Raw genomic sequence first — 13254 nt, 5'->3', positions numbered from 1 at the left:
TGTCCTGCACTGGCTCGCCACATCACCGTCTGTTTCCTAACTGCACCCTGACGTTGTCGCTCTGGCAACAAATCTGCATTACAAAGGGTTTGAAATCTTGACATGTTGCCCCCCCCCCCCCTGATCAGGTTAGGCCTAGTGCAGGAAGAATAAGCTAACTGCAAGAAACATCCGTGAGCATTGTATAAGTATGATGATTTTTTGAGACAAAATTTTTTGAAACTAATTGAGTTTGTCCAAATGTTTTTAATTGTTTAAGCATTTGTAACACTTTTTATTTAAAAAAACATAAAACTTTGATTATTAATAGCTTTTATGTGAGGAACATTTAAAGCTCTTATTAGTTCTATCGATTAATTAGACAATGGACCTGACTTATCTGGCAGTCAAAGCTATTAATGACTGTTTCGTAAGTAAAATTTGTTTTGTCCCTTCCTGCCCATTCCCACGCCACAAAATTAGTTGAGCCAGCTGCCATGCAGATATCGCCATTTACAATCAGGAAAGTGCTAGCCAGCACTGGATCCTCAAAATGTAAAAATACTTACCTCAAAGGCTGGAAAGTCCTTGCCTTGTAGTTTTCTGATTTCCCATACAAACAAAATGTAATGAATCCAAAAGACTCAATAATTATAACCATTCACTTGGATGCATAAATGAGATGAATGGCAAGACCACTGACAATCTTTTATATTAATTAGATTCCAGACAAGCCACTGAAGACCATGACTCACCTTCAGAACACCTTGGTACTTCAAAAGTCTATTAGAAGGTTTCTCTAAATAAGCATGTATAGGTAGAATTGGAGACTCTGTTTGGTCCTGTGTCGCAGCCACTTCATCTGTATATTTCTGCAAACAATAATAGCAATTAAACAGAAAGCAAAGTTCATTTTTGTACAAAATAATCGTCATGATTACAACGTAATCACCTTTGACCTGCACCAATCAAACGTATAAACTCTACAAAATTAAATACCTCACTGCACTCAAGGAAACCTACAATTTCTTCTCAGCTGTTATCAGGCAACTGAACCATCCTATCAACAACTAGAAAGCGGTCCTGAGCTACCATCGATCTCACCAAAAACTCTTGGACTATCTTTAATCGGGCTTTAACTTTATCTTGCACTTAACGTTATTCCCTTTAACCTGTATCTGTACCCTGTGGACAGCTTGACAGTAATCATTATAGTCTTTACGCTGACTGGATAGCATGCAACAAAAAGCTTTTCACACGTGACATTAAATTAAACTAAACTGGAAACTATTCTCGAATACCTCTCAGCCATGTTGAAAGGTGGAGCAGGCTTGACAGACCAAATGGCCTGCTTGTGCTTTTATTTTCTTTGTACTTATATGGGAATATACTTAGACAGCAGAAACAATGCCATTATTCAACTGGGATGATTTTATGCAAGAATAAATAGATTAAGTTATTGTTATTACATGATAGGTCTCAAAACAACTGATTTAATATAGGTCTTGGTGCATAAGCAAGGGTAACATCTCACAAAGGTTTGACATACTGTTCTTTAACATACGACTTACATTATAAAAATCCTGGACCATTGGATTTGTGAGAAGAATTTCAGCCTGAACATTTCCAACCAGATATTGCAAATATTTATCAAATCCATCACTGTTATTGATGAAACATAACGCAAGGTCATCATCTGTCTGACATTTCATAAGGTTCTTCAGGAAGGTGCTGAAACACAGGAAAACATTCAATTCATTGTTTTACTTAGATTCTCAGCAGGTGTCACTGTTGTATTTGCCACAGCTTAAGGTGTAAACAGCTCCTTTAGGTTTGGATTTCATTTAGCTCAATGAAACATGCCTTAAAACTTAGGTGTCCCCCATGCAATATTTGTTTTTATCTGGCATAGTGGTGGAACAGCTAGTGCTGCTGCCTCACAGCTCCAGGGACTTGGGTTTGCCTACATTGTGGAGTTTACACACCCTCTTTGTGCCTGTATTAGTTTCCTTCCTCAAGTCTCAGTATCCTCCTACATTCCAAAGATATACTGGTAGATTAATTGGCTATTGCAAATTTCTCAATGATACAGATCCCTGTGGCTCCCCACTTGTTACTTGTGAAAGTAAAGATGAACCATTTAACCTAACACTGATATTTATGTTTCTTTGCCAATCCCTTAGCGTCAACATATTTTCCCCAACTCAGAAGATTTATGCAAATCTGAAAATCCAAATATATTTCATGTACCTGATCTCTTATCGACCTGTTAATACATCTGGAAAGTTCTCTCACAAATGTGTTGAACATAATTTCCCTTTCATAAAACCATGTTGATTCTGCTTGTTTTATGCTTTCTACATGTTCTATTGCCTCTTTAATTCATGGATTCCAGTATTTTCCCAATAATTGATGTTAGGCTACCTGGGAATTGTGGAAGTCCTTGGCTTGTTTCTGGGTGCAAACTATCCTATTTTATAAAGGTCTTTGCCCATTTTTTAATATTATCATATTATTTTGCAGGAGCTCAATCTGGAATTACTGCTAAATGCAACAATGTTTTAACTCATCAGAATAGATTCGATCCAATTTCTAGGCAATAGTGATAAGAAGGTGGAATGCACATACGCCAGGTGAATGAAACTGTACTTTCAGCTTGCAGATGCAGTGGGAACTAGATTTGGAGTCTTTGCTCCAGAACTACTGTAGACTTGACTGAAAGCAAGGAAGAAGGAGAAACATCACACCTGCATGAATGCTGGGAGGAAAAATTGTGACAGATTTCAGTGATTCTAAAGTTGTACAATATTTTCAAAATTTTACAGCTGTCATTAGACTAACTAGTCCATTGGTCAGTGAAATACAGTTCCAGAACTCCAGTGATGGATGTAATAAGTTTAATCTCAGGACAGAACAGCAAACCAGGCATAGAGTCATACAGCATGGAAACGGGCCCTTTGGCCCAACTTGCCCACACCGACCAACATGTCCCATCTACACTAATCCCGCTCGACTGCGTTTGGCCCATATCCCTCTAAACCTGTACTATCCAAGCACCTGTCTAAATATTTCTTAAGCATTGCGACAATACCGGTCTCAACTACCTCCTCAGGCAGCTTGTTCCATATACTCACCACCCTTTTACCCCTTTACCCCTATTAAATCTTTCCCCCCTCACCTTAAACCTATGTCCTCTGGTTCTCGATTCTCCTACTCTGGGCAAGAGATTCCGTGTGTCAACCTGATCTATTCCCCTCATGATTTTGTACTCTAGTATCTAGCTTGTTCTGATCAGACCACTTGGCAGGTGACATGTAAAAGAGCAGACAAGGCCATCCTGTCACTTCAGCCTTCTTAACGTGTTGGAAACAGATATGCCTATTATATGTTTTCTAGTCATTAGTGGGGGCAAGAGTTATAATTTTCAAACCATTGTTCTAACAATATTTTCAGTGTGATGTCAACATTTCATACTGGACATTATTTTCAAAACAATTTCATAGTACAGGCATAGTGGTGACTCGGCCTTTTGGGTGACCACCAATCCGATCTTCATCAGGACTTCCGAGGATAACTCGTTAGGTGAGCCTGGGCTGCACGTGCAAGAAAGTAAACATATTATTTAAGTTTCTAGCAGTCCATCATGCATTAGACACATGGGAGGAGTACCATTAGTGGGTCGTAGGTGTACAGTTGTATCATTATTACGGTCCGCCAAAATGGATAATACAGCAAGGCTCTGGAACCAAGGATGCCGGAACATGGGTGGTGGACCTGTATAAGTTTACAAGAATCTGCATTGTTATTCTACATGCACATGTTACATACCTGATGTGGAAATCAGAAATTTCATAAATGTTTCGGAAAATTGCTTGTTTGCCATTCACTACTGAAGATGGTATGTTAGCTGCTGTTTCAGTATGTTTTATATAATGGTCAAGAAAGAATTGTAAATGCCTTGTGAACTCTTTTTCAGTTTCAATCAGATCTTGAATCAGGAGGCTGTAATGGCATCAAAATCAATATATTATTGGAAGAAAATTTTAAATCTGAATAATATTTCATATTTCCTTTTCGATTCTATTATTCTTTATGTATGGAAGAGATTTAAAAACAATTAACATATATACAAAAGCCCATGTTGCCATGAAAAAAAGTGTTTTCCACTTGGACCTTGAAGAAGTAACCATGGCACATACATACAGTTCATCATTGGAATCAAATATGATACTAAATTTGTGAACAATCTAATTCAACAAAGAGTAAATGGCTTCAATCTCTCGACAAGAAAGAATTCACAAAGGCAAGATCGAAGAGGTGCTGAAGAGTACGAGTCAAAAGTTTTATTATGGAGATTTATTGCTGAAGAGAGTGAACTCAGAAAAGTGAAAGTATTCTAAATTGAGAAGATCATAAGTGATTGGAGCAGAATTAGGCCATTCAGCCCATCAAGTCTACTCCGCCATCAGTCATGGTTGATCTATCTATCCCTCTTTACCCAATTCTCCTGCCTTCTCCCCATAAATTTTAACATCCATACTGATTAAGAATCTATCTATCTCTGACTTAAAAATATCCATTGACTTGGCTTCCACAGCCTTGTGTGCCAATCAATTCCACAGATTTGCCAGTCTCTGACTAAAGAAGTTACTCTTCATCTACTTCCTAAAGGAACATCCTATAATCCTTAAGCTATGATCTTTGGTCCTACTCTCCTACTAGTGGAAACATCTTCTCCACACCTTTCACTATTCGGTAAGTTTCATTGAGGTGCTCCTTCATCCTTCTAAACTCCAGCGAGTAGAGGCCCAGTGCCTTCAAACGCTCATTATATGTTAACCCACTCATTTCTGGCATCATTCTCCTAAAGGGCCTTTCCTACTTACTTACTGTCATACTTACCAATCAGCTGCGCAGGAGGCGGGCCGACTGAATTTGGGCATCGCACGGCGGCAGGCGGTGACGTCATCACGCAACGCCACGCGGTGACGTAATCGCGCAACGCCACGCGCTAGGCATACGCCGTCAAGACGCTGCGTACGCCGTCAAGACGCTGCGTACGACCGCAATGCGCCTGCATGCCGACAGGCTGTTGCTGCGCAAAGATTTCGGACACGGTCAGATTTTTGGAGCCCGCGCGATGTCAGGACCAGCCCCGCACAACTCCGAGCTTCTAAGTGGGACCGGCCCCGCGCGCCCATACGGTGCCCGTGCGCCACAAGCGACCACGAGGTTGCGTAATTTGCGAGTCAAGGTCGCGTAAGTGGGACAGGCCCTTAAATCTCCTCTAGACCTTCTCCAGCGCCAGCACATCCTTCCTCAGATATGGGGCCCACAATTGCACACAATGATCCAAATGCTGTCTGACCAGTGCCTTATAGAGCCTCAGCAAAAACATCAATTTTTGTATTCTAGTCCTCACAAAATAAATGTTAGCATTGCGTTTGCCTTCCTTACTACCGTGTCGACTTGCAAATTAACTTTTTGGGTATCTTGCACCAGCACTCGCAAGTCGTTTGCACCTCCGATTTCCAGATTCTCTCCCCATTTAGAAAATAGTCTACGCCTTTATTCCTGCCACCAAAATGCACGACTCCACACTTTGCTACGCTGTAATCCATCTGCCACTTCTCGGCCCACTCTCCCAACCTGTCTAAGTCCTTCTGCAGAGTCCCTACTTTCTCTACACTACCTGCCACTCCAACTATCTTTGTATCATATGCAAACTTGACCACAAAGTCTTCAATCCCCTCATCCAAATCGTTAGTATATAACGTGAAGATTAGTGGTCCCACTACCGACCCCTGAGGAACTCCACTGGTCACTGGCAGCCAACCAGAAAAAAACCCTTTTATAGCCACTGCCTTCTGCCATCCAGCCAACCTGCTATCCATGACAGCATCTTATAGACAATAGATAATAGGTGCAGGAGTAGGCCTTTCGGCCCTTCGAGCCAGCACGATAGCAAGAATGTCCTTCCTCAAATTAGGGGACCAAAACTGCACACAATACTCCAGGTGTGGTTTCACTCGGGCCCTGTACAACTGCAGAAGGACCTCTTTGCTCCTACACTCAACTCCTCTTGTTATGAAGGCCAACATGACATTCGCTTTCTTCACTGCCTGCTGTACCTGCATGCTTACTTTCATTGACTGATGAACAAGGACCCCCAGATCCCGTTGTACTTCCCCATTTCCCAACTTGACACCATTTAGATAATAATCTGCCTTCCTCTTTTTGCAACCAAAGTGGATAATCTCACATTTATCCACATTAAACTGCATCTGCCATGCATCTGCCCACTCACCCAACCTGTCCGTCACCCTGCATTCTCATAGCATCCTCCTCACAGTTCACACTGGCGCCCAGTTTTGTGTCATCTGTAAATTTGCTAATGTTACTTTGAGTCCCTTCATCTAAATTATTGATGTATATGGTAAATAGCTGCAGTCCCAGCATCAAGCCTTGCAGTACCCCACTAGCCACTGCCTGCCATTCTGAAAGGGACCCGTTAATTCCTACTCTTTGTTTCCTGTCTGCCAACCAATTTTCTATCCATGTCAGACTCTACCACCAATACCATGTGACCTAATTTCCCCACCACCAATGTCAGGCTAACTGGTCTATAATTCCCTGTTTTCTCTCTCCTGCCTTTCTTAAAAAGTGGGATAACATTAGCTACCCTCCAACCCACAGGAACTGATTCTGAATCTATAGAACATTGGGAAATGATCATCAATGCATCCACAATTTCTAGAGCCACTTCCTTAAGTACCCTGGGATGTAGACCATCAGGCCCTGGGGATTTATCAGCCTTCAGTCCGATCAGTCTACCCAACACCATTTCCTGCGTAATGTGGATTTCCTTCATTTCCTCCGTCACCCCAGATCCTCTGGCCACTAGTACACCAGGAAGATTGTTTGTGTCCTCCTTAGTGAAGAAAGATCCAAAGTACCTATTCAACTCATCTGCCATTTCCTTGTTCCCCATAATAAATTCACCTTTTTCAGTCTTCAAGTTCTCCCTTTGACACCATGGGCTCTCATCTTTTTTAGCAGCCTCATGTGTGGCAGGTGCGGAAGGGGATTGAAAACTCAAAGAATGAAAATCCACTCAGTCATACAGTTATACAGCATGGAAACAGGCCCTTCAGCTCAGCTTTTCGATCCTGACCAAGATGTCTATCTGAGTGAATCGCATTTGCCTGTGTTTGCTCCTATCCATCTAAACCTTTCCTGTCTATTTAACTGTCTATAAGTGCATGGTATGCTTGCCTTCATCAATCAGGGCATTGAGCATAAGTGTCAGAAAGTCATATTGCAACTTTACAGAACGTTGGTCAGGCCACATTTGGAGTATTATGTACAGTTCTGGTCATCTACCATTACAGGAAGGATGTGGAAGGATGGCGAGGTCTCCATAGATCTCAATTGAGATTTACAGAATGATGCCAGGATTAGAGGATATTCGCTATAATAAGAGGTTGGACAAACTTGGATTATTTACTTGGAGCATCAGAGGTTGAGGGAGATCTGACTGAAGTATATAAAATTATCAGAGGCATAGATACGAAGACAGTCAGAATTGCTTTCTTGGGAGTGTCAAAGATTACAGGGCATAGCTTTAAGGTGAGAGAAGCTAAGAAAGGAGGGAAAGTTCTTTTTCGCAGAGTGGTGGGTGCCTGGAGTGCGTTACCAGGGTTGGTGGTGGAGGCAGAAGGCCATTTAAAAGGCTTTTAGATATGTACATGGATATGGAGGGAATAAAGAGATATGGATTATGTGTGGGATGAGGAGAATAGTTCAACTTGGCATTATGTTGGGTATGGACATTATGGGCCTATGGACCTGTTCCTGTGTTGTACTGTTCTATGTTCTATGTTATGAACTCTTGTGTATAAGATTTCATGAAACAAATAGTCAACATGAAAATCAATTTAAAAGATAATCGTTGGTATCCGAGTTTCTTATTTTTAGGACAGGATAATAATAATATTTTTAATAAAGCACAGTAGAGCAGAAATGGATTCAAGTTTACTCACTAAAACCTTCTCCTGTACTCATCTTCCGATTCAATCTCTCCCAAGAATTCTGAACTTTCCAGAGATAGCTCAGCTGTGAACTAAAGAATTAAATCTTATTACCAGAAAATACAATTCTTTAGATTACATTACATTATCAGTGAAATAATTATATTATGTTAAGACAGACTGAGAATTCGGGAAATACTCAATATTGTTATAATTCATTACCACAAAATGTTGAGTTTGCAGTAACCTGGCTATGCCAGGTTCAATAAGTTACTTGTCTAATTAAATCTTATACATTTAAATATTTATTGTCAATTATAATATTTTCTTTCCTCTATACAGGTAGCTTTCCTAAAATGTATTGTGCAAGTGATTGCTAATCCAGCAATTAAAATGCAAATTCCAATGAATTGGAATAAGTGTGGTGATTTTAATATTAATATTGAAAATTGTAAATTTAGAGTAGCATACATTTTAATTTACTTATTTTTCATTACCGATCATTGGTGATTAGGCCAGCATTTATTACTCATTCCTATATGCCCTTGAAGGGAATGGCTCAGTAGGTCATTTCAGAACCATTTTGAATTATGCATAGGGATGACTAGGTATGGATGACAAATTTCATTCTTGGAGGTCATTAGTTACCAATGGGTTTTTATCTTGCAGCCTTATGTTTATTATTATTAATGAAGAGTGTTTCATAAAATGCAAGATTACTAAGAATTTAAATGTTTTATAAAACACTAGGTTACTACGAATTTCAATTCTGCAACTGTATTGGTCTCTGAATTACAAGTCCAGTAACTGAGCACTATAGTGCTCTCGAAACATTGTACATGCTTGAAAGTGTAATTTACTGTTTTCTATTTTTTTAATTGAATATTTTTTTTAAACCTTTGGATTGTGATTTATTCTGCACTTATCATTACTATTTGTGCCAGCAACACTTATCGATACACAGATATCACTGATTCTGGTTTAGATTTATTATTGTCACATATACCGAGGTACAGTGAAAGGCTTTGTTTTGCATGTTATCGACACAGATCAGATTTAGCATACATAGATACTGTCAATTCAAACACAAGTACAATAGATAGAAAAATAGGGAAGATACAGAGTGAGAAATATAGTTCTCAGCATTTTAGTGTGTTGAAGTGCAATGCACTACCTTCTGAGACCTATTCTAATTATCAATTGTCACCCCACCTTCTCTGCAAGTTAAAACTATCTTGTTTTCTTTTTCACAGTTCTGATAGGTTTCAACCTGAAACTCTAACCCTGTTTCTATTTCCACAGAAGCTGCCCGACCTGCTATGTGTTTCAGCAATTTCTTTTAGTTTCAGATTTCCGGTATCTGTTGTTTTTTTTAATTTTTCATGAATGCTTTGGGTATGTGATAAGGTACACATAAAAGTATTTTATTTATTTATTTATTTAAAAAAAATTTATTTATTAGAAGTAGACACATTATAAAATGTAGTTACATATTATAGTAAAAAAACTTTTCATATACATCAGTCATACATTATTAAAATTTTCCATTATCAATTACTTCTGCTTCTAGTGTTTTTATTTTTTATAGAAAGAGGGAAAAAGAAAGGGTAGAAAGTTACAAATAAAAAAGAAAGCAAAAAAAAACAAAACACAACAGAAAAACAAGGGAGGTGGAATGGGTTACCTGTAATACATCAATGGAGATAGGTTCGTAGGTTATAAAGTATAGTTTTTCATCTATTCCTGAGTTCAAGTTTCAGCTGGGTCCTCGTGCTGTGCCAATCTATCCCTTCAGATAGTTAATGAATGGAGCCCAAATTTTATGGAAAAGATCTTGTTTGTCCATTAAGACAAGTCTAATTCTTTCTAAGTATAGGGTCTCCGACATTTCCGTAATCCACATTTTAATTGTGGGGGTTGTAGGGCCTTTCCAAAATTTTAATATTCATTTTTTTCCGGTTATTATACTGTAATTGAGGACATTTCTTTGGTTTGTTGTGAGTGTTAAGCTTTGTTCTGATATTCCAAGTATTATTAATTTTGTGTCTGGGTCCAGTTTTGTATTAATAACTTCTGAAGTTATTTCAAAAATATCAGTCCAGAAATGTTTAAGTTTTATACAGTTTGCAAACGTATGTGTTAAATTAGCCTCTAAATGTAGACATTTATCACAAATAGGAGAGATTTGTGGGAAGATTCTATTTAGTTTTATTTTAGAGAAGTGTAGTCTATGTAAGACCTTGAATTGTATTAAAGTGTGTCTGGCATTTAATGAACATTGATGTATTTGTTGTAAACTTTCGTCCCACATATCTTTCGTGATAGGATGACCTATTTCATTTTCCCATTTGTATCTATATGGTTCGGTCGGTGGTACCTCGTTATTTAGTAGGGTGTTATAAATATAAGCTATTAGTTTTTCAGTATTAGGATGTTTGTTCAGACATTCATCAAGAATTTCTGATTCCCTATTCCTGTAGACTTGTGTATTAGATTTAACATAATCTCTAATTTGTAGATATCTGAAGAAATTATTTGAGTGCAGTCCATAATTCTGTTGTAACTCTTGAAATGAAAGAAAAGTACCTTTCCCATAAAGATGTCCTATATTTTTGATTCCATAATTTTTCCATTGTGTGAAACCTTTGTCCATAAAGGATGATTTGAATAAAGGATTATTTACAATGGGAAGGCAGAGTGGTATATTATTCAATTTTAAATCTTTTTTTATTTGTTTCCAAATTCGTATTCCACTATGTATTATGGGGTTTTCTTTATAGGTTTTTTTGTGCAGTTTTGTGGGGGCAAATATGATCGGTCCAATTTCAAAAGGTAGACAGTCTTCCTTTTCCATCATTAGCCAATCTGGTTGTTGATCCATTTCTTCCAGCCAGAAATTCATGTTTTTAATATGGACTGCCCAAAAATAAAATAAGAAATTTGGCAAAGCCAGACCTCCATTTATCTTTGATTTACATAAATGTTTTTTACTTATTCTATGATTCTTATAATCCCAGGCAAAACTTGTAACAATGGAATCGACTTTTTTGAAAAACGTTTTTGGGATATATATCGGAATTAATTGAAGTAGGTACAGCAGTTGCGGTAAAAAAAATCATTTTTATAGCATTAATTCTCCCAAGCATAGAAATGGGGAGTGTTTTCCAGTATTGAATATTCTTATGTAGTTTATTCAGTAAGGGTGGGAAATTTAGTTTAAATAAAGAGGTATATGTCTTAGTTACATAGATTCCTAAGTATTTAAATTTATCTTTAACTATTTTAAAAGGGGATTGTTGTATTGTATGTAAATTGAATTTTGTTATTGGCATGATTTCGCTTTCATTCCAATTGATTCTATATCCCGAAAACTGACCAAATTGAGTTATTAGATTTAATAGGTTTGGAATACTAGTTTCTAATTTTGTAATATATATTAGTATATCATCTGCATATAAGGAGATTTTATTCCTTGTGTCTCTAGTATTGTATCCAAATATTCCTGGATGGTTTCTAACGCTTTCTGCTAGGGGTTCGATTGCAAGAGCAAATAATAGTGGGGATAGTGAGCATCCTTGTCTACAGCCTCTAGAGAGATTAAATTTAGTTGATAACATTTTGTTTGTTAATATTCTAGCTGTTGGATTAGAATATAACAATTTAACCCATGTACAGTACTTCTCTCCTAGTTGAAATTTTTCCATCACCGAAAATAAATATGGCCATTCTACCTGGTCAAATGCTTTTTCAGCATCTAACGAGATAATTGCTAGCTCTGCGTTAGGGATTCTATTGGAGTATATAATATTAAATAATCTTCTCAGATTATAAAATGAATACCGTTTGGGGATAAACCCTGTTTGGTCGGGATGTATTAATTTGCTGATCACTAAGCTCAATCTATTAGATAGAATCTTAGTTAATATTTTCTGATCAGTATTTAAGAGGGCTATAGCTCTGTATGAACCTGGGTCTTCAAGATCCTTGTCCGTTTTTGCTTTAAGTATGATTGTAGATTCATTTAGAGTTTCTGGGAGTTTCTGTTGAGTATAAGCGTATTTGTACATTGTCTGTAGGCGTGGGGAAAGCAAATCATAATTTTTTTAATAAAATTCCGAATTTAGACCATCGGTTCCTGCCGACTTTCCGTTTTTTAAGGACTTTATTGATTCTTCAATGTCTTTTATCGTAATTTCAGCCCCTAGCAATTCTCTCTCTTTCTGATCTAGACCCGCAAACTTACAATTCTGTAAAAATGTTTCCATTCCCGTTGATTGTTCTGTTATTTTAGATGAATACAATTTTTGGTAGTATTGTAGAAATCTATCATTAATATCTTTAGGCAGTGTTAATGTTTCTCCCTTATCTGTTCTAATTTTGTATATTGTTTTTTCCCCGTCCAATTTGCGAAGTTGACGCGCTAATAGTTTTTGTGGTTTGTCACCAAATTCAAAATTTAATTGTTTTGTATGTTGATAAAGTTTTATAACTTGGTCTGAATAAATCTTGTTTAATTTATATTTAAATACTGCAATTTTATTGTGTTTTATCGTGGATGGTGCTGCTGCATTTTCTGTGTCTAATTGCTTTATTTCCATTTCCAGTTTCTGTTGTTTGGCCCTATTCTCTTTATTAAAAAATGATTGGGAAGAAATTAATGCTCCTCGTACATAAAAGTATTTTTAATTGCAGTATCATTATTTTATATATTTCATTAAATATATTTAAGGAATAAAGCTTTTTGAATAAGTATATTTACTACTAAGTTCGCACTATGCACTTTGCACTCTTATGCCCCTGTCCCACTTAGGAAACCTGAACGGAAACCTCTGGAGACTTTGCGCCCCACCTACGGTTTCCGAGCAGTTCCCGGAGGTTGCAGGTGGTTGCCGGAGGTTGCAGGTAGTGGAAGCAGGTAGGGAGACTGACAAAAACCTCCGGGAACCTCCACGAGGGACAGGGACATTATAGTCTAGTTTATCTAGTATAACTGATAATTATACATTTATCTGTTGCGTTGTTGCATTAAATATGCCTGGAAAGCTGCAGCAAGTAAGAATTTAATTGTTCCGAAACCAGTATATATTACAATTAAATGCTCTTAATGCTTTTGATTCTTGAAATGTAAATGTTTAAATCTAACAAAGATATAGAGTGCACAACAACCTTGAAAAGGGTGGCAAAAGGTGTTGTTGTTCTGGCCAGACCCAATACCTTACTGGTAGAAATATTTAATGTCAGGTGG

At 37.6% G+C, this 13254-nt stretch overlaps 1 protein-coding gene across 4 annotated transcripts in view; it reads right to left on the bottom strand.

The window, feature by feature from the left end:
• Positions 1-13254, bottom strand: part of obscn (obscurin, cytoskeletal calmodulin and titin-interacting RhoGEF) — a 435173-nt gene that overhangs the window by 124316 nt on the left and 297603 nt on the right. For all 4 annotated transcript variants that reach the window (XM_033043588.1, XM_033043597.1, XM_033043606.1 and 1 more), the window contains 4 exons: positions 8022-8101; positions 3808-3981; positions 1551-1710; positions 735-851 (listed from right to left, as the gene is read on the bottom strand). In XM_033043588.1, the coding sequence (XP_032899479.1) occupies positions 735-851; positions 1551-1710; positions 3808-3981; positions 8022-8101 (531 nt within the window). The remainder of the gene's footprint in view (positions 1-734; positions 852-1550; positions 1711-3807; positions 3982-8021; positions 8102-13254) is intronic.

This window comes from Amblyraja radiata, chromosome 2 (assembly GCF_010909765.2).
Source record: "Amblyraja radiata isolate CabotCenter1 chromosome 2, sAmbRad1.1.pri, whole genome shotgun sequence".
In the NCBI taxonomy this organism is placed as follows: Eukaryota; Metazoa; Chordata; class Chondrichthyes; order Rajiformes; family Rajidae; genus Amblyraja; species Amblyraja radiata.
Note: the sequence above shows the minus strand (reverse complement) of the source record. Positions and strands in the feature narration are given on the sequence as shown.